Below are 24369 nucleotides of genomic sequence, written 5' to 3'. Positions count from 1 at the left end.
GTACCTACATAAGTATATGCAAACAAATCCTTTTCCAGTTAACTTAGGGCAAGGTGTATTTTTAAGTTGTACCAGTTATTTATAATTTGAATTTATTCTATCTCCGGGTAATGGTTAATTTATTTTTTAAGGTGCTGTCTGTAAATAACAACAAATATGCTGTGATTATATTGTAGACTGAGACAATATATTACTTTACATGTAACTAGTTCATGTTATGTAAATTTCAGTGTTTTTTACAATATTTTACAATATGAATAAACTATTTTTTTGACATTAGCTATCTTTTTCTTGTAAACAAATTCTATCAGTGGGTTTTCCCAGTTTAGTGCCTGAGTGCTTAAATAACTATGGTATTAATATTTAAAATGAATAAAGAGGAAAGGGCATTAAGTAAGGAGTTGACGTTCCTCTAAAATAAAATAGTTACTTTTCGAGAAATAGTGCAGCAGTGTGGTTGAAAATGTAAACATTATGTTGCTTGATAAAATCATAGCCACGTTTAATGCTTTTGACGTGCAATGCCATGCATTTAAAAAAAAGATTGGGTGTCTGTTTTGTATAAAACAGACACCCATAAAAACTTAGTATACCTATCACTATTAATGCTATTACATGTACTAGGCTGGGTGGATCAAATATTAATCCTTAGAGGGGATCGCTACTAAGCATGTTAATAATTGCAACAGCAGGAAAACCCTTATATTTTTATTGTCATATTTATTTCTAGAACTCATTTTATCTGCCAATTAATCAATATAAACTTTAAAATCAATAAACATCTAGATTTTATATTTGACTAAAAGTACATATAGATTTTAGGAAAAAAACTATAAACATGCAGCATGATTTTTACTGTGAAACTAAAAGGTTAAAATAAAACCATATGGTCAAAATGACAATAACATTCACAGGGGTGTATTTAGTGCTTCTAATGATGACTTTTCATGCATTATTGAACTTTGAACAAAAGCTATTGTGGCAGATTAGGTCCGAAGTAAAACAAAGTTCTAGGTATTCTGTATAATCAAAGTACTGATAGTACTGAAAAGTGCTAACCTAGCTTGGTTCTAAAGATAATTCACTTTGTGCAAACTTATTTGGAAAGAATCGATTTGATTTTTCTACATTTCAGCTTCTATATTAATTTCCTCATTAATGCGTTGCACCAACTGCAATGATGTACATAAGCCCTGCACATTAGATTCACAATATCCCGTGCAATTATGTGCGTAAACCCCTGAAACGGTTCCCTAACCTGTTTAAATGATGTATATTTCTGCTCATAGGGGCGGTTATTCGATGCACCGGAAGTAGAAATCTAACAACAATAAAGCGCTGAGCTATGCTTAGAGCATTAATAAAATGCTGTTCTAGGCTGGGATTCATAAAATAAAACAGAATAAAAAGAACTACACGAGTATTTACCATTGTTAGGTTTATTCAAATATTCATCTCAGAATACACAAAAAAACAAGATATATGTCTGCTTCAGACATAAACATTTGTATGACATGTCCCCCATTTTCAAGTATCCTACTTCTTGACTTTTTTTCTGTTTTTGTACACAAGTAACAGAAAGATATCAACCAGATATTGGACAATACACATGCATGCTCTTCATATCAGAATCTGGAGTGTCTTTTTCTGTGTGTCACTATTTTTGCAAGTCCAATGGATTTGGTTCCTAAATATGTTACACATATATGTATGCTGCCAGATACATGGATAATCCAATTTGGAGTGGTTCAAGAAATGATTTCTGTTAAGTTATTACCCATCACAAATTTTTTAGCTAGCTTCGCCATGTAATGTCTACTTCATCTGTACGAAATCTGGAAAGTAAATATATGTCTATATGAAACTTGAAACAAATACCCAACATATTCAATTCCATTCAGACCACATGGGTATCACTTCTGAAGATGATTTGTGATACAGGAATGAAAAACACAACACAGTATACTACCTTACAATAATGAATGTTGTTCATTGATAAAATGTTTTTAAAATCATGAAATTAAAATAGTCATTAATTTTTAACCGCGTTATCTTACATTACCTTTGTGTGCAGGTCGTATCTTTGAGCGGAGTTGTCTGCCCTGAACGGAACATTTCCCAGCCTGCTTGAGCAATCATGGCTCCGTTATCAATACAGAACCTTTTCAAAAGAAAACAGATATTACAAAACATGTTCACAGCAATGTCCTTAAAGTAAAGAGACATATTGAATTACATTTACTCAACAATGTTTTAGATGATAAATTATACAAGTGCACAGATCCTGATACATATACACAGAGTGAATGCTGGTTTCAATAAGATTGTAATCCAGATAAGTGTTAATTACATATACCTTTCATCTGTAGCATACAGCTTGGCCCCTCTCTCCTTGGCCATTGTTTCCATCATCTCCTGTAGTCGTTTATTACCTATTGAAAAATACAATGTTTTTTGAATATATACAAATTTACGTAAATAACAGGCAGGGTTGTCTATAAAATTTGAAGTAAAGGAAGAAATAAAAAAGTAGAAGGGGGTCTGTGGGTCTAGCTTATAGCTAGATTGTGTTTGAAATGCAAAACTAGCCAGGTAATAGCGTCACTTTAGGCGGGTGAATTCCCTGCCCTCGGATCATAGAGACAACCCTGAACAGGCATATACCCAATTAGAATGCACTTTAAACAAATATATTGTAAAACTGTTCAACTTAAACCTTTTGTATCTAATATTATACATGTTTAGAATAAATTAGATAAATTAACGCAAATAATCAAACTCACAGCCAACGCCTCCAACAATGAGAACTTCTTGAGATCCACAGTGAGCCATGGCACGCTCTGAAAATAACAGATTTGTCATAAAGTAAATTATCTAATACATATCTCTCTAAAGTACAGCTCATCATAATTTTTTCTTCTCGATAATGTAGAGCAGATTGTACAATACAAAAGAGCAATTATTAAAGTATATCTTTGTGTCTTTTAATCCTTAAAAGATGATGTTTGAGCTTTTGAGATAACATGCTGGACAGTGATGTACATATACTACCGGTATAGTAAATACTGTGAAATTATTTAAATTTTAGAGAGAGAGACCATTTTCTTAAGATTTCCAATTTTTAAAGGTTTATGAGGAGATTAGGCTTGTTTTTAAATAAAGACAGTGCTTCATAATTTGTTGGTAATTTGAATTCATTGGTAATAAACTCCTCACAAACTGAGCCACCACAAATCTACTATTCTACAGTGCCCACTAAATATACCTGTGATTTCTATCAACATGGCAAACACGGTCTCTTGGAGGGAGAAGCAGAGATCTTCTGGTGTGTATTCACCCTTCTGAAGAAGCTGTGGTGCTTTTTCCTATGTAATTAAATGATTTATGTACATGTAATTCCAAATGAAGTTAAGGTAAGTTTACTAAATAAGTAACCTTTTGAAATTAAGGTAATTCATTTTAAATAAGATGAAATTGTACCATACATTGATATCCTTTCTTAAAACTTTAGACAAATTCTGGATTACACTTGGTAAAACAGCACTGCTGAAAATTACCGGTATGTATTTAGGGGAAAATAACTAAATAAAATTTACAGGTATTAGTTGTCATAAAAAAGGGGTATGTTCTTAATTTTTGAACAAGCATTCTGAGAGTATTGCATAAGCAATACACGTCCCCTACCGGTTTGTGGAAATTGTGAAAACAATGCACTGTTATGCAGAATATCGAACCCGAACATTAAAAAATTGGAATATAAAAAATTAACTTTCTCTAAAATATGTCAACCAGACGCTACAAAAGTGTAAACTTGATCTGTAGTTCGACATTTTGAAGCTGTTCAGCAAATTTCATATTATTCCTCAAACGCATAAAGAAAAAAAGTGTGGAAAACTGAAGTGGGGCAGACAGACAGACGGACGGACAGACAGATGGACAGACGGACGGACAGATGGACTGACGGACGCAGAGAAAAGCTATAGTCCCCTCCGGTGAAAACCAGTAGGGGACTAAAAATAAGATGCAAGTGGTGCATGAAAATGATTGCCATACCTCTATAAATGAGAGTAAACCCGAGAAAGATACATCCATTCCCTTCACAACATAAGGTAGTTCCAAAAACTTATTACCCCTGGAAAACAATTTTCTTGGTATTACATGTAATTGAAATTTGGTCGACTTACTGTGGTTTCATTAATATTCAAAGCTATCAATTTTCGTGGATAAAGTGAAAATCACAGTTTCAAGGATACCTTTATTCGTGGCCAATGACCCTATCAATACAAAGTATTAGTAGAAGTTGCAGTTCAATGAATATTAAACTTCAAGGATAAACTTAACAACGAAATCAACAAAAATTGGTATTCAACGAATATTAATGAAACCACAGTAATACATTTTAGGTTTGCAATGACTAAACAACAGTTGTTAATGTAGAGGAGTTATGCTACATGCATTGAATACACATTTCTAGTTTTTATTGTAAATTTGAAATCACTATGTATAACATACTTTTTGGCCAGTTGTTCAATATTGTATCCAGGACTTGGATCGTTAGACAACTGAAATTAAAAAAAAAAAGTTATGTTTTGTATTCAGTCTTTATTTTATTCAACATGAATATTATTGAATTATATACATGTACATAGAGCTGAGAGTAACAGTAAGACATACTTTCTTACTTTTAAAACTCTGGCAAATCTATCAAGACAATTTCCCACTGCAATATCTATCGTCTCTCCAAATATTCGATATCTTCTCTGGGAATAGGCTATCACCTGATAAAAATAAAGTCAATAAATGACCATTTAGTATGCTATAAATGGACTATAACATGCAAAGGCATCAAACTGACCAGCCAATCTAATTAAATTGACTGACCAGCATACTAAAAAGTTCTTTTACAGTACTTGCCTGAGTATTTCCTCCACTGACATATAGTACGATAGGATTTTCAGCCCCTGTAACCAGACGCCCCATTTCTATGTCTGAACAATATCCTTAAGGATTCCACAACTTTTTAAATAATATTTGTCCATTTTAACTTGTCAACAACATACATGTAACCATAGGTGTAGCAAGAACTAGATGTTAATATGTACTAAAAAATTTCTAAAGATAAACCAAAATAGGCTTTTAAGATGTTAAAATCAGCGATATAATTGAACTGTGTTTTTGGATACGTCCAATACAATGGTTGACTGCAATCATGGGTTTACCCCACAACTGTGCGACAGTCCTAGCAACAATGGCAGTGGAAACCAATGGTGCACCCATTCCTGGACCTGGTAGAACCATATAAAAAGAACAATGATTTTGTAGTTCACTCAAATAGGTATTTTGCTTTATTTGCAAATAGATTATAGCTTTTTTAACACTCTGACATGACAGCTCAGGAGAAAAATCCTCTGATTTGAGCCCAAGTGATTATTGAACTATATTATTTGCATCTCTATATCAAATCATACCTTTTGTGTAACAAACAACATCTATATCCTTTGGAGAGATCTTCGCTTCATCTAAAGCTTTTTGCAGAACTTCAAGAGCATGCTCCCTGTGATGTTGCGCTGTGTTCTTTGGTAAAAATCCTAAGAAGGACAATAATTGGTTAAACATCAGAAATTGTCTAGAAATTTTTTCATAGAAAGCTTCATTTTTTTTCTCTGGATTTCAAGCTACAAAATCTGCTCTACAAAATACTTTATTAACAGTTTTTGTTAAGATTAATGCAATATTAAAGTGGTGAAAAGTCAAGTCTCAATCTTGACTCGAACCCAGGGCCTCTTACCACTGAGCTATTGAGATCCGATAAATTGACTGACTGTCACACACCTGTCAACCTGATGACATGCTCCCCCTCTTTCAGAAATTAGTACCCAAATTCTGAGATTACAGGAAATGCTCAGAAGCATATTACTGGGGAATGACATTTGGATTTATACATTGGGCGCCAAATGTAACAGGTGGTGAAAAGTCAAGTCTCATCTGGGACTCAAACCCAGGGCCTCTGGTGTACCATGACAGCGCTCTAACCACCGAGTTATTGAGACCCAATATATTGACTGGCAGTCACACACCAGTCAACCCGGCGACATGAGTATAATTGTTTCCCTCAAACTTTGAGATAAAAACCACCTTTGTCAGTTTCAATTTTAAAAAAGCCTGATGTGCTTTGTCTCTCATTATGTGGGCTTTGATTACTTAAGTGACTGCAATATATTGTGCTTTACTCGACGGTAACACACGTGCAATATACTAGTATATGCACTTAAAAATCTATCATATTGTTTACCTTGTCCTGGTGGGGTGATGTATGTATGACGTGGGTTAGACAACACAACCCCATCTTTCACAATTCCTACACCAAGTTTATTGGCACTGCCTTCAAATCCAATCGCGACAACCATTGTTTTTTAAGAATAGAAGAATTTAAAATAATAATAACATTATTTTGAATAATGTTTTTCTTTTAAAATAAATTTATAGCAAAATATTGCAGAAACACAAAAGAAAGAAGAAGACCATGCATGCAGTATTTTTAACCGGAAATAAGTTGATAAGTGTAAATTTAAAACCAATTTAGTTAACGATTGTTCTGCAAAGTATTCGGGGATTTGCTATAAATGTATTGTTAATATATATAGATACATTAAACATGTTTTTTTTTTTAAAATTCTAATCTCTAATATTTGAACATTCCTTGAAAAAAAATCTAGTGGAAAGAAATAAGCAATTTTAAAAAGACACAACCGAAAAACCTTTGAACGACATAATATGAAACTTATGTGTTCCGGAAAAGTTATGTACACAAACTATGTTCAGCTGAATTAACTAATTTACAGAATAACCATAATGGCAGGTTCCCAAATAAGATGGGTAAGATTTTTGTCGTAGTATACAAACGAAATTAAAATTTAAAAAATCATTGTTATGATATCAGGGTTGGAGATAAATCAAGTAAAGTGCAGCCTTTTTTAAAGGAGAAAGGGAACAGGTGCCTGGGTCTCCATATACACTGTACATACATGTAATAGGTATCATGCACATATATATCTGTATATGGAGACCCAAACATCTGTGAGATATTCATTTTATATCTTGGCATGTTTATTTTCAAGGACCATGAAGATCCAATGAGGAATTATATTGAAGAGAAGAAAAAGAAAGAGAAGAAAGAAAGGTACATGTATATTATGAAATTCAAGAACTTTTGCTTTGTAATTATGCTATTTTGTAGCTGTAGGTCTGTAACTCCCGGTCTGAAAAAAATTTGATGGACAACCTGGGAGCTACAGTGCCTCCCATTGAAAAAATTGTATTTTTATTGTGCACAAAAATGTGTTTTAGACTAAATAGCCTTACTTATACACAAATTCTGTGAAAACAATTAGTACCATTAAATTCTTCATGCAATTTACTCCTGATATTGTCTCTTTACTTGCCTCTGATAGTCTTTTAAACACCATAATTAGCCCCGTAAATTGAAGTGGTGCAGTTTGTTTACATGTAAAAATCAATCTCGATGTTAAGGTATCCGATCCATATTAGGACCAAATTTTTCCAACCTTGAATATTCATCATGTATTTAATACTTTGATATTTAAATAAAGCATTTAGGAGTAAAAAAAGATTTACCGAGAGAAATTTTCAAAAATATTATTAACTAAGCAGTAATTAATTAACAAAGATTGCATTGAGGTCTATGGAGACAAGGACATTTTTTAAAATAAAAAAGTAATTACTAGGAATATCAAAAAATGCTTTGGTGGAAAGATGTATTTTATCATTAGGAATATAAACACAAATAAAGATAAATTTTATACCATGTACATTTTTTTAGAATTAATTTTTATAGAATGAAAGCAAAGGGGGACAACTCTTGAAAAAAAAAAGGCAAAGGTCATTAATTAGCACACATTCTACTCTTACATATTAATACTTAATTAGGAAAATTATGTCAAAGTATACTGAGTATTAAGCCCATACATATCTGTTATGCACCCAGATTCAATGAATCTGAGGCTATTATGGATCGGATACCTTAAATTGACATACCGGTACTTGATTTTTGAGGTCAGTAGTGTTTTCCAGAAAAAGTCTGAGGCTAGTAAAGAGACGATATCAGTAGCTAGTCTAGCTCTTGTTGGAAAATAAAATTGGTAACTGTAATATTCTCTCTCTCTCTCTCTCTCTCTCTCTCTCTCTGTATTTGCAAAGTGAAATGATCTATCAACTGTTACATGAATAAATCTACAATATAACATAATCTTTTTGTTCTTTCTCAGAATAGAACAGTTGAAAGCTCTTGTCTTTGACTCGGACACAACATCATCATCTTCTTCAGAGGATTCTGGTTATCACAGAAAACGCAAGAGAAGAAGATCTGAAACAAGGTCAAAATCCGAGAGGAAAAAATCAAATTCAAGGTCTGACTCAAGGGAATCTAACCAGGGCAAGAGCAGCAGGAAACATAGGAAAAAGAAAAAGAGAAAGAAGAAAATAGAAGAGGGTGATTATGAAATTTCATTCAAACCAAAGAAAAAGAAAAACTCAAAAAGAAGTGATTCTCACAGAACTGATGTTGAGGATGAAAGGAGTGTTTGGTTGGAGAGAACAGTCAGTGACAGTGATGTTAATAAAAAGCAAACCGAACATGATACAAATTCAAAAACTAGAAGTCATAAGCATAAAAAGCGTAAACATAAGCTCAAGCATAAGAAAAAAAAGTAATTAAAATGCTGCAACAAATGATTGTCTCTTCTTGGTCTTTGCTATAACACACAAATATATGCATAATAATGAAATCATCATGTGCAGATCAAGAGGGTGGGTCTTTTTTTTCTAGCTTGACATTTCCTATAAGCAAAGGGTGATGATCCACTTTGTTTCTCTTTTCTGAATAAGAAAACACAAGTGGATCCTCACCCACTGGAAAATTAAAACTTGTTAATTTCTCATGAATTATTAGTAAAGTTCACGAAAATAGGTTAAATTAAGGCCTTGAGCCCCCTACACCCAAACAAAATTATCACTCGGAAAAGCCTTTCCCTACATGGTCCCTATGAAAAACTTAGATCTGCACATTCATTTAATTAGTAATCGCAGGGTTTTGACAGTCTGTGCGAAAAAAAACCAACACATTTTATTTCTAGTTGAAACGCCTCATTTGATTGGCTAATTAAATTCATATATATCATATAACATAACTTTTCTACATCACTATATGCAGAACATACATGTAATAATCCACTTGACACAATTTTTAAATAATTGTCCTTAACTTCTGATCGATTTTAGTTGTAGAAAATTATATTATAAAGAAATAAATTTTGTGGCGTAAATTTCCCCAATATGTTATATCAAATAACATGGGTAGAAATAAAATTCCTTAAATAATTAAAATAGAAAAAATGTTAAAATAAAATGAAAAAAATCGGAAGTTGCAGTCTTTTTTTTTGGGGGGGGGGGGGGGTGTCCACATTATGACATATTAAAAACCTGTGCAGAAATAAACAGCGTTTTAGTATCTGAGCCAGAATGCCTGTGGATGATCAACAGTTAAAAAAAATTATTTTACTACATTTATGTTTTTAAAGTCAAAGAACAAAAAGCAACAAATCATTCTGAAAAAGAGGATCCGTCTATTCGGTTTCGTAATTAGCGAGCGGTTTTAGTTTCCTGCAAAAATCGAGCATTACTTTCTTCATCCAAAATGGATTTAAAACACATTCAGAGGCTGGAGGAAGAGCAGAACTTCGCGTTAATAGAAACAAACAGAAAACTTGAACAGTGGTAAGGTAGTTTGTGATCATGAACGAAGCGACACTTGATCATTAACCGTGTACGTTAAATGTTAAATGTTCACATAGACTGCATGTGTATCGGGACAAGCCTGTAGGACAATAAAGGGTTCCACTTATTCAATAGCTGTACTGAATTATAAAATTTTAGCATATATGAACTAAACATTACTTGTTGGTAATTATTTAAATACTGCATGCGTAGAATTTGTCAAACTATCATAAAAGTCTGTGCGAGAGAAAATAGTTTTTTGTGTGCATTTAACCAGAGACATAAATAACATTGTTATTTATGTCTCTGATTTAACTGAAAAGTGAAAATAGAGCATTTTTGAGTTTCAAGTTTATAGACCTCCTAATAAATGGAAATGACAATGTTGAATATCTCAATTTCTAATTCAAACTCCTCTTTTTCCAACTACTTCAATTGTGGCAATTTTCCATAATCAATTTGGCAATGGGAAGGAAATATAGAAGGGAATATATTTGGATTAGCAACTACAAGACCTGTTATAAATGATCCTTTGTTTATTGAATAGACAGGTTAAGCCAATAACGAAACACCAGAAACCCAAAATTTCAGTGTTTCAAAGTTTAAACATTGCCCATTAATGCTCCCAAATGTCTTAAATTTTGACAATCAATTTTAAAAGAGCTCAGCATCAAAAATTGGTATGTAAAAATATCACAAATATGTCAAATGCTTTATTTTCTGATGATAAATTGTTAATATCCAGAGATATATGTGTTTTACATTCTGCCTTTAATATGCTATCATGCTTAATTATTATTTTTTCTGCAAAACTCTTTATGTGCCTCAATGGCAAAAATTGTATGCTTCTATTTTAAAACCATCAGTCAAAAAACATGCTACTCATATGATGCATACTGTTGCAATCTTGAAAATAGTATTAGCAAATGTGCCTGTGTAATATTTTTCAGGGAAACATTCAGGTCTGACTATGAAGCACTCAGAGAACGACTGACTACATTGCCAGATAAAACAACACATGATGTCATGGTAACGGGTTTCCATTCAAAAATTACATCTATGCTGCATATATTTTTAAAGAAGTTAACAATACAGGAACTTAACATCATTTTTAAAGTGGAGAGGCCAGACAAAAAAAGGAGATTCCAATTGGCTAGCACATTTACTTTTTATAGATTAAGAAAAACATGATAAAATTGATAAAAGAAAATTTTGATTTAAAGGGGTATGTTTTTGCAAGGTTATAAGCAAGATACAGAGCTGTGGCTTGTTCCATGTTTTTGTTTACCTTGGTTCAATATACCTGTAAAACTTTTATTTTAAGCTAATTTTTCTATCTGCTAATTCATTTTGAACATAAATACTGTTCCTAGTGTTTGTCCATTCATTTTAGGTATAAACTTGAAGTTTCCTTTTCAACATTAGAAATGTAAACAGAAACATGACCTGAGCTTTGTTTACATAACAAAGAATTGTAAGCACTGTATCTCCCTATAATTCTTCGACTGACACTCAAATTTTGGTTGACTATTAAAAATGCCTTACCGAATATGCTGAAGTGTTCATGATTGTACATGGAAACACTAAAACGGAAAAATATGTTTTGATCAAAATCATGACCATGTCTCTATAAAAAAAATACCAGAGAAGCAGATTCTTCTTGTTGCTCTGTGCATGCAATAATCCTTGAAGATGCTAATGAAAATCTGTTTATTCTACATAATGAACTGTAATTTTACATGTATTTGTCATACATGATTTTAGCTCAGATCTTTAATTTCACAGGTTCCCTTTGGATCTCTAGCTTTCATGCCAGGTAAACTTGTCCACACAAATGAGATACTTGTCCTGCTAGGAGACAACTGGTTTGTTGAGAGGTCTGCCAAACAAGCAACAGTAATCATAGGGAGAAGAATAAAAAGTACCAATATTTTTCTTTATTTATATAAGTTCATCTTCATAATATTCCTCTTAAATCAACAGTGCAGACAACATGGACCCTGTATTTACTATTAAACAACTATTTTTGTTTTGCCCAGCTGTTGAACAACAAATCAAAGAACTACAGGCTCAGAAACATCTTCTTGAACCAAGACTGGAGTTCACTAAGAATCTCCCTGGAGGATCAAGGGTAAGTAAAGCAGTACCAGGTATATTGTAATATGTGAAGACAGATATAGGTACAGAAAAAAATTAATGTAAAAAGTGATCACTTATTCAAAACCAAATGTTACAACTTTACCTCTTAATCGAGTTAGAACCATTTTAACAAGACCTCGGACTTTCAGTAGGATGTACTTTCTAGTTAAAAATGACATGGTTTCAAGCGAAATATGCACCAATTGCGTAGTCTTAGCTCAAAAGCCAGACAAATCTTGTTGATTTCAAAGAGACACGACTGAGTGGCTGACAATGAAATAGACAGGCCTACATCACATTTCTGTTTGACACAACTACCCAAAGTCCAAGCTCTTGTTAAAATGGTTCTATTACAATGTAGTATTTAGGATTGTAGTGTCTTAACTATATGATAATGAATTAAAATGGAGGAGAGGGTTTGTGTTGACCTTTGGAAAGTAACTGCAATATTAATCATTAGCAGGTCAAGTCGACATACCAATAGTTTGGTGAAAAATGTTTAACAGCAGTTGTTCGATCACTGTCATCTAATTATCTTAAATCTACCAAGCAGAACTTTGCCAGACTACATTAATATGCAAAAATGCAGTGTTACAGTTTCTTGTGAAAGAGTTTAAAAGATTTGCTTGCAATTGCCTGTTTGTTTTAAAAAGATGATTGAATAAAATTGCTTAAAGTAACAGTGTGTTTTTATCAATATATGACACTACATATGTAAGACCTGTAGTCAAATATACTATTGATTAGATTTTAAGTACAATGTTCATGTAGTACATTGTAAAGATTGATTTTTACCAGAATTTTTTTTTTCAAGTAACATACTGGTACATTTATAATATTTAAAAGCCAGCATATTTTATCTTTAGAATGAGGACTATTTTGAAATTGCTGAAGAATTTGATCCAGAAAAAGAGAAGTTATGGAGAGGTTGGTATATAATTAAACCAATGTTAATAAAGTAATACAAAAGTGAATTGAAAAAATCGATCGTTTTCACGATTTATTGAACACTTAATTTAAAATTTTATCAGAGGAACACAGAAAAAGTGTACAAAGACAGAGGAAGAAGGAGAAACTTGAAAGGAAAGCCGAGGAGAAAAACAGAACTTTAACAGATGAGGACATCTGGAAGCGACTGGATGATTTAGAGAGACAAGAGGCAGAAGGTCGAGAACTTCAAAGGTTAATGAAAGCTTCTACTCCTCTTTACATTGAAAGCAAACTTTGAAAAGTTTGTATATAAATGTTAAACAAAATTCATAACATCCTGGACAAAATATTGTGTTTGTGTACAGTACATGTGATCACATATGAACATATACTGTAAAATCATAATTATAGGACTATAACAGTGTATGATATGGGTCTCAAAAGATTCTCTAAAGTAAACATGAAATATAACATTGTATCTTTTACCTTTTTCAACCACTTTTGTGAAAATGAAGCATTATGAAAATGCTTATTTTGTAGCAGATTTCCTTTATTTATTTTTTCATTACAATCATATTGATTTATTGAGTGCCTGAACAGTTTTTTAAAGGGAAATATTAAGTTATAAACTATTTGGACATGATCTAAAATATTATTAAATGAATTATCTTTACAGAATTCAAGAATTAGATGCACCTGGTGACTTTGAATTGGTAGAAAGATCACAAGAAAAAACACTGATATCATCAACAGAAGAAAGAACCAGAAAAGTTCACTTTAAGGATGACCAGCCAGACTCATCATCCATGGAGGAATCGGATGATGACAGTGAGGTTGAGGACAGTGATGATTTCACTAGTGGAAGCTGTGAGGAGAATGAGGAGGACAGACAGGAAAGTAAAACACAGGTCATAAACTTCAAACACTCCCAAGCTGAAGAGAGGCTTCAACCGCAAGAGGTGTGTGTTTTGCATTCAATAATACATGTACAGTCAAACTTCATTATGTCGAACTAGATAAGATTGTTTAAAAGCTTGGAGATATCTGAGTACTCAAGATATCGAGGGTAAAATACTTAAAAAATAAGTGGTTGGGACCTACAAATCACTTCAAGATATCCATTGTATTCGAGATACATGTATCAGTGTTCAAGATATCGAAGTTCAACTGTATGTACATTTACATGTAACACTTTGACGAGCTATCTGCAAATAATTTGGATTGTAAGTATTACTATCAAAACCATGGCATGTTAGTATTCAGACAGTACCATTAACAGTTTGCTGGTGGTTGTCCCATTCTGTGTGTCAAGGGTTTAAAAAAGAAAGTTTTCTTTTAATTCACTGTTTGCTCAGTTATAAAAGAACTTAATTAGCACTGGATGAGGGATGCAGTGTGATGGGTAAAACTGGCTGTCCTTGGGGAACATAGGAATAATAGTCTTTCATCTGTTGAGAAGGGTAAACACTATAGAAATTAGAGGTCCTTTTTATAATAGACCAATAATAGACCATGGAAAAAAATTTAATGTAAATATCTTGGCTCCTGATATGTATATTCTATTTATTGTTTTTGGTAGAAAGCATTTTCTCCCTAATTAAGTACATGTTCATCTCTAAATATACATGTTTATATATAACTGGTGTGCCAAGTTTAGGCTAACCTGTTGAAAAGCCAATATCCCCCAAATTCATTATGCAAGCAAAATATAATACATCTATACAAACCTATGTTGATATCACCACATAATCAGCTCACTTCTTTTTTCCCAGATGGCAGACTCAGAAGAGGCCTTAAGTGATGTAAAAAGCCCGAGAGATGTTTACAGACTGTACAAACCAGGGACTAAGTCAATTCTTAAAACCAGCAATGGCGCAAGGAAAATGAAAGTAAAGAAGAAGTCGGATACTCAGCGACCATCAGTTCAGAGTCCACTCTCTTCTGTACAAGCAGTGAGTATAGCAATCAAGGTTTTTTTCAAATAGAAAGATAATTAACTAATTTGTTTGATTTAATCAAAATGAAATTTTGAGAAAAAACATATTTTTATCTTATTTGTAGTTTAAACTTTTTATGTTAACTGTTAAGTGTCAGTCATCATACATGTACTCTGGTTTCATTCATTTTCAAGGGCATCAATTTTCGTGGATAAAGTGAAAATCACAGTTTCAAGGATACATAAATTCGTGGCCAATGACCCTATCAATACAAAATGTTAATAAAAAATGCACTTCAATGAATATTTAATTTCGTGGATCAACTAAACAACGAAATCCACGAAAATTGGTATTCAACGAAAATTGATGAAAACACAGTATGTCATTTATGTAATCACCCAGTCTGATTAAAATAAAACCTTCCACTATCTCCTTTATTTTGATGATTGCAACTATCAAATAAAGGAGGTAGTGGAAGATTTAATTTTAATCACATCGTTAATTTCTTAAAATTAATTTGATTCCATCAAAAACACACAAAAGTCAAGTTCATTTATATGTATGTAGTTCTTATTACTAAACATGTCAAAGTTAAATTGTCAAAACCTACAATCATACATTTGTACTTACCTTTGGGATACAAATTTAAAATGTTTCAAACTCTCTGTTTATAATACATGTATGTGTAAAGTGTTTGATACCAGTACCAATTCAACATGCAGAAAGTAACCGTCACAATAGCAATATCATATAATCATTTAATATGTAATTGACAAAATTAAAGGTCATATGAAACGATACCCTGACCATATTGAGTTATATACGGGAATGAGTTCATAAGTGCCTATTTAATAAGACTGACATTGTTTTTTGGATATTTTATGCAAAATGTGAGCGCCACAGTCGATCAAAATTACTAAATCGGGAAAAGGAACATTGACTTACGCGGCTTACCTCCCTTGCTTATGACGTCAGTAAGACCCAATCGCCTTATGAAGCTATGTTGTGAATACAAATATCCATGTCATTTTGCAGCATTTTAAAAGAAAAAAAATACTATTTTATATAAAAACTTGTATAATTATACAATAATCAACCACGTCAGTATTTTTTCTCTCAAGAAATGAAATCGTGTGCGTTTTTATTTACATGTAATAGCGTGTACATAATGATATTCAGTTTCGAGACTGCAGGGAGAATAAATGATTTTCTTCATAGATCCACATGCAAGTATAATATAATTTTAATATAAGCATATTGATATGTTTTATTTTATCTTTTTAATGAAATTGACAAATTCAAAAATAAGTCTGATCGTTTTTTCCCATTTGCACGTTCATGCAATTCATTAAGATTTTTTTTCTAAACAACTTGTAGGCCTCATTGTGCCCCATTCGCTTCACGATTATATTGTTTGTTTCACTTTCAAATTCACAAATATGTTACCATTTAATTATTTTTAGTCTAAGAGAAATTTCTTCAAATGTTTTGTTTTTGAAACGTGTACTTGAATGTGCGGTGTTTTGATTTTAAAACGTGTATGTGCGGTGTTAACTCACAGATCCCTTTTATCTCACTTTCTTCCGCAATGTTTTTTTTTCTTCGGTTTTTTCTTTTTTATCATTATTGATGCTTGTTCTTAATAAAATCTGTTGATTATCTTCACATTCGTTCACAACTATTTTTATCAAACAACCGATTTATTTTACCGATACATTTCTAAATCCTTAAATGTCATATTTCCGCGATCTAATTTGCAAATTGTGTACACAAAGTATTTTCTAAAGATATTGCTACATGTATATATCAATAAGTCAGAAATTTATATTATTTCGAAATAAAATTTAAGAATAATTTTGCGGCATTTTATAGCAGCTCTTAAATACAAACTATGTACACAATGCCTCAAACATTTTCATTGGCCTGCCTTATATACTTTTTTATGTGACAAAATAAATCTGCTTTAATTCCCTTTAAATGTAGCTCAATCATTATACGTACCGAAGAAGAAAATGATGTTTCTATTTCAAAAGGATAAGGATAATTCATTAATCAGCTGTAAATGTTGGAGCATTTCTTTCGTTAAATTTCCACTCCAGTAAGGGATTTTCATCATGATTTTACTTTTGTGAGTATTCTCTTTTGAGAAGTGGACAGGCATAGCCTACATCCATGTAGGCTATGCCTGTCCACTTCTCAAAAGAGAATACTTTTGTGAGAAGCTGATATTAGATTTATTCATTAACGACCAATTAAAACTAAGTCATATGTAGGCTACTACGAAATCAAATGATCTCATTTGAAAAGAAAGACACGTTCATATATGCAAAAATTACTAAAATTTAATTGATAAACTACTGTAAAATTACACTAGTTTTAATGCATTGTTTACATCGGTGGGTTTTTGTGACGTCATAAATCCACAAAATCAAGAACGATAAGCGGGCAAGAATTTTTTCAGGTGCTCAGTTTTCACGGTTATTTCTCAGTAATGCAAAGGCAAAAAAATCTTACATCATGTATTTTAACATTTGTTTATACCAAGCTTTATATTCATGAAAGAAAATCATAGTGTTAAAAATCGTTTCATATGACCTTAAAATAACGGAGCTTGAATTTTTAACTAATGTTATCCCAATATCCCAATGCAAAGGCAAAAAAATCTTACATCATGTATTTTAACATTTGTTTATACCAAGCTTTATATTCATGAAAGAAAATCATAGTGTTAAAAATCGTTTCATATGACCTTAAAATAACGGAGCTTGAATTTTTAACTAATGTTATCCCAATATCCCAACAGGCCTTTTCTGGGGTAGTTGTGGAAAAGAAGGTATTAGATCCATTACCTTCCTTATCGACGGAGCAGAAATCACCAGAAAAGAGACAAGAATCAACACCAGAGGAAATTCAGAAGCCAGCACGTGTCTCAAAGTTTAAAGCCAAAAGACAAAACCTGTCAAAATCTTAATATCTTTTATTGCAAGGTACTATCATGTAAATGTACTCCTTTGTTGTGTTAATGTTTGATGTCTTAAATAAAAGAAGAAAGAGAATGCTATTATAGTAATTATTTTTATCTGGACTAGATTGCGCCTCATATTTTGTCAGAATCAATTAAAAATCTAGTTTTTAAACATTACCTGAATCTAAGGAACTGGTACCATGTAACAAATACTTTTTGAAACAATTTTTAATATATAAATTTATCTCCAATTAAAATTGCCCGCCAATATGTGTCCTCCTTTTCCTAGATCTAGATATTGTTGGACAATTCATTTTGATATCGGAAATCGAAGTAGATATTTATTATTCGCAGTCCATGCACCAATGAGAGAACAACATTCTATAGATTTTAGAGATACGAAAACAAAAGTCATGTTATGAAATCTTGCGATTGGGGAGGTTTTCCTCACAAAAGTGTGAAGGAACCAATAAGAAATAGGGCATAAATTATTCTTGAAAACGAGGAATATATCCACGAGTTGTTCCACGGTCAGTCGTACCATGGGTTTCGGCAATACCGGCTATCAAACAAATAAGTCCAGGATATTGATTGGACGACATTTTTAAAATAATAATATGCCCTTTTCTTCTAGAGGATGATGGAACATAAGATCAGAACGACACCAAAATTTACTGGAAGGTAAATTCTTTTTCAGGTCACCCTTAACACACTCCCGAAATGGAGGTTCCACAAGACGTCCCTGTCTCCATGTCAACGGCCTTTACTTTCAGTTCCGTATCGCCAAAAATGTACATAACTTTCACTTTCCTAGGGTTTTTGCTCGGATTTGGAAGAGTTACGTCCATTTTACCTAGATTACGTACACGCTTCTCGTCAATGTATTTTGGATTCTCGTCTATCGAATAGAACAAGTCAAGTGGAACAGTTTTCTGAAACGGTTCATTAGTTTGATACTTTTTCTCAACTTCGTGATTAATTTCTGCTGGGGTGCCCGACTTCATGAAGGAACTGAACACATTCTTACATCGGTCTACGCCGTCTATGGTACATCGCTTTTTGGGGTCATGAACCATCGGGTCGAACACGGGTGTAGTTTTCACTCCGTATGAATACTTAATGATTCGGCTTTTGATACTTGTTGGTCTATGACCAAACAAAACCGCGCCTTTTACAACAGCTAAACCCGCATCCTGAGGAATGATCAGCCGTTTTCCAGGAAAATTTGTTCTGATGGCATGCTGCACCATTGGACTCTCAGAAAAACCTCCAACCAACAGGAACCGATTCACGCTTTCCACTTCTGGGTGCTGTAAGATGACCCTTATGTACTCGACAATCTGATTCGTAATGGACGTAAAAAGCTGCCTTGCAAAGTCAGCACTGAAACGAAGTTTGTCCGCAGTGAGAGAGATGTGCTTGCAGATAGAAGATTCCGCAAAGAGGTCCTTGAAATGCTTATTTCGCATTTTGAGACAGATTTCGTCAAGGGATACATAAGGTATAACCATGTTAATTTTCCCGTCGCTTTCAGGCTTAATGTTTCTTTTGAAGACCTCGATTTCCCTAAGTAGATCCATGTATCCCTCTACATATCTCCTCTTAAACTCACTGAAAACTTCATTTCCCACGATTTCCTCCAACACACCCAGTACTTTCGAGTCCATAGCTGTTCCGCCACACGCCCCACCGCTTGCCTTGTAGAGCTCTTTCAGCAGACCTTCATCTAGCTTTTCGTGGACAGTTATGTCGGCAGTGCCGCCTAAAAAAATCAATATATTTTTTTTGGCATACCTGTGTCTACCAATCGCGAAACATTCTAATAATTTCATGATTTGGTAGATTACAGATCAGTATAAAAAAGACATAGAATGTTCGTATTTTAAATATTTTTATTAATAATTTTTCATGTTTTTAACACAAATGCGTTCTAATGTGAATAAAATTAACAACATCAAAATGATGTAATTTCTTTTAGCAATGCTCGCAAATCAAAATCTGCATACCTCCAAGATCTATCACCATATATCTGGTACCTACAGCAGATACCCCGAACCCTCGCTGTTCTGTTGACCGATCCACGTGTATGTGCTGGCAATATATAGAGGCCGCTTCTGGCTCCAAAGCCAACTTCAGACGATCATCTCCTATACCAGCCTTATGTTACAAAGAAATAAATGTATACCAAACTTATTCAGAACAAATCTATGAGAGAAATTTATGATAAAAATGTTCCAAAAAATTACTTTGAGAGCTGCCTTCCTCATAAAGAATTTGGCGGAGTCTGTCCAGATGGCGGGAACAGTCAGAACCCACAACACCTCCTCAGCTCGCAGAGTTGTGCCCCTTGTATCGAGCATGTCTAGCAAATGATCCTTGAGAGCTTTGATTGACAGAGTGAACACTGCAATGGCTGGTAGAGTCTTCCCACCTGCTTCTTTTAATTCCATGGTCTCAAGTGATTCCTAAAAACCAGGACCGGGTTGCTCAAAACATTGGTCAACTTAACCACTGGTTAAAGTGAGTATCCACTGGTTAACTTAACCACTGGTTAAAGTTGTGTTGATCAAATAGAATTTAGCCAATGGTTAACTTTTGAGCAAAACGAGGTTTAACAACTGGTCAAAATTTGACCACTGGAAAAGGGATTTAACTAGTGGTTAAAGTTAACCAGTGTTCTGAGCAACACAGTCCACATGCCTTATTCATTAGACTAACTCTAGGCCTAAGCATTATGTTGAAAGTTTTCAAAAATTTAATGTGGGGAAAAATAACCTCTTCTTGTTCACACTCAAGATTTCACGTTTTTTAAAATTCTAACCTAGTACTTAGAATTTGTTGATGTAGAATAGCGTTACCTCGTTTTCATGAAGGTTCATTTTAAATCTGTAGAAGTAATAGTAGTTCTCTGTTTCCTCGTCCATCATTATGTTATTGTAATGGTTCTCCGCCTCATACCCAAACGACTTAAACTGCTGATTTTCATCTAACAGGAGACATGTGGGGGTTTTGAGGGAAAGTAAATTCTTCTGTCCTGACACCCAGGCTTGGTTGGCGTGGATTTTCATTGGATCATTTTCCAAGTCCCCGACCATTCCGAAGGCATACCCGGAATAGGTGGTGCCAAAATCTATGGCGGCAACCAGGAGGCAATCACTCATGTTGAAGTTCACAGGTTACTCACTGTAAAACAGTGTCAACTTTAATAGATCTTCATAAACTACAACCTTAAACTAGTACGCATCTTTTCTAAGTGACATACTACGAGTACTGTTAGAATTCTCAGTACCATGGAATATGCATAACTTTTATCGTTGACAAAGTATTGATGCAGACACAAATGGACTTTAAAATTAGATATTTGCTTACATGCAGATGATGATCGAAGAACGAACAACAAACTTTTAAATGTACGAAACAGTTGTTGGAAGGCCTGTTAGAGTGAAGTTTCAATGAAATATTTCTCTCTGAGTTTGATATATATACAAAATAGATTGTTTCTACGACCTCAATTGTGATATCTTTGTAATTTCACTTTCAAGTTAAGATTTTGCGGACGCTTCCATATTAACATTTATTTTGAACTCGTACATCGCATCACCATAGCTCTTTGCTCTTAAATAATTAGGTTACATAAATTTATAGTCATTTTGTGATACTTATTTTAACATTTTCGATAATGATAGATGGAAATGCTCGTAGATAGATGAATTAAAGACTAGGAAGGATTAAACCACAATGTATTAAAATATTAAAAGAATTTAAAGACTATTAAAGACTTTAAAAAGAATATCAACAGTCTGGACGGGACTCCCAAAACGGAGTCTTTGGCTCCATCATGCATTGCGGTAAAATGGCGTTTCTAATGTAAACAACGTGTGAGTTATGCCCCTTAGTTCTAAATAAATCTCTAAAATTGGCCAAAAACACGACAAAAATTAATTCTAAATTTTCCAAAATATTTCTTAACGTTTATGGGTCATATTAATGTCATAAATTCATAACCATTTACTTGTATTACGTAAAATTAATTTTTAAAATGAAAAATTCACCCAAAACTTCTATCACGCACAACTATAACTGTTTTGAAATAAATTAAACGCTTGGATATGTTTATTTATCATTGTTTGTTAAAAGTATAGTCTCATTTTAATCATTTTCATGCTAAATTATTCAATTATCTTGAATAAATATGTATTTAACATGGTTTCCTAACATCGCAAATGCCGCGAGCGATTATTATTGTTTTGATGATAATTATCAGTTCAATTTAAAGAGTTATTGTGTCTAGAGTGACAATTTGTTTAATTTTCTAGGCTTTTAAACAATCAATCCTATTTTTAAAATACAAATAAGACGTTTTTAATCATCGATAGAGCAGCCAGTATTTGTTTGTAATAGAAGCTTTTTTCGTTTACGCACTTATCAATTTGTATGTTTGGTGATTTTAAATTGTAACCCAATATGAAAAAGTAAAATTTAATGCAATTTACCTTTTATTAACGATAAAATTCCATGAAAAACACAGAAATATCACTTTTTAAGCATCGTCCAAACGTCCAACTTCGAAGAGAAATAACTTTCTTAAGTGCAAATAAACCCCTATTTCGTGCAAATACGATCGATAGTAAATTATATCCTGGGTCTTTTAAAACATGTTAGAAGGCTGCCAACACATGCAGCTCTTTGCAAGACGATTTCTTGTTGACCCCATGTTTTCATCGAAAAATCGCCATATTTTGTACCAGTGCGCATGCGTAGACTCCCAAAACGGAGTCCAAAATGCCTGCAGAAATTCACTTCCGTTGACTCCGTTTGGGAGTCCGTCTAGACTGATCAAAGACTTTCTGAGACTAGAATAAGAAATAGATATTTATATGAATCACTACATTACAAACTTGTTTTCAATACAAAAACAATTCTTGAGAGTTGAAGTTTAAAATGTTTCGAAAATACCATACAAGTGAATCTATATTGTTTCATCATGGAAAAGAAAGTAATTAAAACGAAAGGAAATTTTAAGAACCTACAATATAGCCTGTTTGGAACTTAGAAAAAGTGACTTGTACAAGAAACTGTTTGTAGCAGAAGTATAATTGGTATTAAGCCCTTCAGTTATTCAAAACGTATCTAAATCATACCTTACAAACTGTGATATTCGAGGCCTTGCACCCTCACCCTGGCCTGCTAACCACTTTCAGGTTGGAATTTGTACAAATAATAAATAAACAAGTACAATACCATATTTGCGTATCATTTAACCTAGCGGTGCAATTATTGATAGCATTCTTGAAAATCACATGTCAAAATAATTATTATGTTGGTAAAATTTTCAGTATGTCGGCATTATTTGTATTAAGACACCATGTTTTGTTCACCTACCTTTTAAATATCGTACTTTCGTTTTAAACGAAATAACGTGTATAACAAACAAGTTATTTTAAGACGGGATTTCCAGATTTTATGGCCTTATATTTACATTTTCAAGTGTCTTTGCCTGTGAGGACACTACGTATCGATTTTGTACTATATAACCCATAACTTCAATTGACGCCGAATTGAGGCCCCAGCAGCCCCAGTTGGGTTTACTTATTTAATATATTTAAATATTTAATCGTACGATGGCTTAATATTATATAAATATAAGTAATAAGGAATCAATTTTTTTAATCACGAGGTTATAATTTCGGTCGGTAGCTCAATCATTCTGAGTATTTAAAGTTATAATTTCGGTCGGGGCGTGATCAAATCTATCATAAAGCACTTCGGGCTTTATTAGATTTGATCACGCCCCGACAAAATTTATCACTTCTTAATATCGATATTTCTGACATGCGGGCCCATTCGACCATTTATGGTGGTCAGCCATTTTTAGAGAGGTCAAGATGAAACATTTCACATGTAATACATTTTTGATTAAGGTAATGAATACATTTTTTTCAGTCCGTAATAGCCTTTATGCACTACTCTTGATGATAACGTCAAATCGCTCATGTCGATACTTTTGCCTTATACAGGGTATAGATATCTTCGGTATATCGCTATTTAGAATATGCTACATTTTTAAAAATGTAATAAATGATAAATAATATAATAAGTAATATATTAATTAATGATATAAAATATTTGAAATATGTAAGGACATAAATCAAACGGCATCCATACATTCTGAAAAGACCATTGTGATTGTTGTGACATGGACCCATTTTTTATTCTGGCGATCATTTCATTTGATGAAATTAAATACAATTTAAATTGTATGCACCATTTTTACTTATTATAACTTGGCCTAGATACAAATGGGGTTTTAACTAAATTGTTAATGTACTAGTATCTTAATTCCCTGCCTTATCATAGAGCATGTGGTTGACGGAGTTAGGTTCATAAGATATAATAGGCACGGGTGATAAACGTCGTATTCAGAGAGCTTATTTGAATAAAAATAAAAATATTTTTGTTAATAATTTTATAAATTATATTGTTTCAGATTATATTCAGTGATTGCAAATGATAAAAACCACAAAAAATAATTTACAGAGAAATGCGGGAGGTTTTCTGCTTATAGTGACGGAGTTTGGGTACTCGGGGATACTCAGAGAATGATTC

The 24369-nt window shown here is 33.0% G+C and overlaps 3 protein-coding genes across 6 annotated transcripts in view; 1 reads left to right on the top strand and 2 right to left on the bottom strand.

Moving 5' to 3' along the window:
• Positions 1 to 17854, top strand: part of LOC128187796 (trichohyalin-like) — a 34966-nt gene extending 17112 nt beyond the window's left edge. The window contains exons 11-24 of the mRNA XM_052858395.1: positions 1962 to 1984; positions 3668 to 3699; positions 4007 to 4027; positions 7119 to 7180; positions 8286 to 8620; positions 9603 to 9660; positions 10710 to 10821; positions 11578 to 11608; positions 11832 to 11923; positions 12798 to 12858; positions 12963 to 13113; positions 13538 to 13820; positions 14634 to 14813; positions 17602 to 17854. Of these exons, the coding sequence (XP_052714355.1) occupies positions 1962 to 1984; positions 3668 to 3699; positions 4007 to 4027; positions 7119 to 7180; positions 8286 to 8620; positions 9603 to 9660; positions 10710 to 10821; positions 11578 to 11608; positions 11832 to 11923; positions 12798 to 12858; positions 12963 to 13113; positions 13538 to 13820; positions 14634 to 14813; positions 17602 to 17769 (1609 nt within the window). The 3' untranslated portion in view covers positions 17770 to 17854. The remainder of the gene's footprint in view (positions 1 to 1961; positions 1985 to 3667; positions 3700 to 4006; positions 4028 to 7118; positions 7181 to 8285; positions 8621 to 9602; positions 9661 to 10709; positions 10822 to 11577; positions 11609 to 11831; positions 11924 to 12797; positions 12859 to 12962; positions 13114 to 13537; positions 13821 to 14633; positions 14814 to 17601) is intronic.
• LOC128187795 (probable tRNA N6-adenosine threonylcarbamoyltransferase) lies at positions 1430 to 6543 on the bottom strand. Its single transcript, XM_052858394.1, has 12 exons — positions 6293 to 6543; positions 5469 to 5588; positions 5184 to 5285; positions 4915 to 4988; positions 4683 to 4778; positions 4513 to 4562; positions 4054 to 4132; positions 3266 to 3365; positions 2784 to 2840; positions 2357 to 2432; positions 2063 to 2161; positions 1430 to 1835 (listed from the first exon to the last, which is right to left on the bottom strand). The coding sequence occupies exons 1-12, from the start codon at positions 6405 to 6407 to the stop codon at positions 1796 to 1798; spliced, it is 1008 nt and encodes a 335-aa protein (XP_052714354.1). The 5' UTR covers positions 6408 to 6543; the 3' UTR covers positions 1430 to 1795.
• Positions 17855 to 17973: 119 nt separating the features above from the next.
• LOC128187794 (heat shock 70 kDa protein 12B-like) lies at positions 17974 to 23174 on the bottom strand. Of its 4 annotated transcripts, none has more exons than XM_052858389.1 (6): positions 23146 to 23174; positions 22905 to 22957; positions 20622 to 20946; positions 20010 to 20228; positions 19770 to 19920; positions 17974 to 19525 (listed from the first exon to the last, which is right to left on the bottom strand). In XM_052858389.1, exons 3-6 carry the CDS (start codon positions 20922 to 20924, stop codon positions 18468 to 18470), a joined length of 1731 nt encoding a protein of 576 aa, XP_052714349.1. In that variant the 5' UTR covers positions 20925 to 20946; positions 22905 to 22957; positions 23146 to 23174; the 3' UTR covers positions 17974 to 18467. The 4 variants fall into 4 exon arrangements, with proteins under 4 accessions (XP_052714349.1, XP_052714350.1, XP_052714351.1 ...); XM_052858390.1 differs by lacking the exon at positions 23146 to 23174 and adding an exon at positions 22257 to 22616 and having other exon boundaries at positions 22905 to 23136; XM_052858391.1 differs by lacking the exon at positions 22905 to 22957 and having other exon boundaries at positions 23146 to 23164.
• Between the last annotated feature and the right edge of the window lie 1195 nt (positions 23175 to 24369).

Source organism: Crassostrea angulata, chromosome 6, assembly GCF_025612915.1.
Source record: "Crassostrea angulata isolate pt1a10 chromosome 6, ASM2561291v2, whole genome shotgun sequence".
NCBI classification, from domain to species: domain Eukaryota; kingdom Metazoa; phylum Mollusca; class Bivalvia; order Ostreida; family Ostreidae; genus Magallana; species Magallana angulata.
The sequence above is the reverse complement of the archived record's forward strand: the minus strand, read 5'-3'. Positions and strand labels throughout refer to the sequence as shown.

Excerpts from the sequence above, each read along its gene's own strand:
- LOC128187794 (XM_052858389.1), bottom strand. The coding sequence starts at position 20,924 with ATGAGTGATTGCCTCCTGGTTGCCGCCATAGATTTTGGCACCACCTAT. Across the intron at positions 20,229-20,621 it reads TGAACCTTCATGAAAACGAG|GAATCACTTGAGACCATGGA; the intron begins GTAACGCTATTC and ends CCTGGTTTTTAG. Across the intron at positions 19,526-19,769 it reads TATGGTGATAGATCTTGGAG|GCGGCACTGCCGACATAACT; the intron begins GTATGCAGATTT and ends TGATTTTTTTAG.
- LOC128187795 (XM_052858394.1), bottom strand. The coding sequence starts at position 6,407 with ATGGTTGTCGCGATTGGATTTGAAGGCAGTGCCAATAAACTTGGTGTA. Across the intron at positions 5,286-5,468 it reads TGTTGTTTGTTACACAAAAG|GTCCAGGAATGGGTGCACCA; the intron begins GTATGATTTGAT and ends TGGTTCTACCAG. Across the intron at positions 4,563-4,682 it reads GATTTGCCAGAGTTTTAAAA|TTGTCTAACGATCCAAGTCC; the intron begins GTAAGAAAGTAT and ends TTTTAATTTCAG.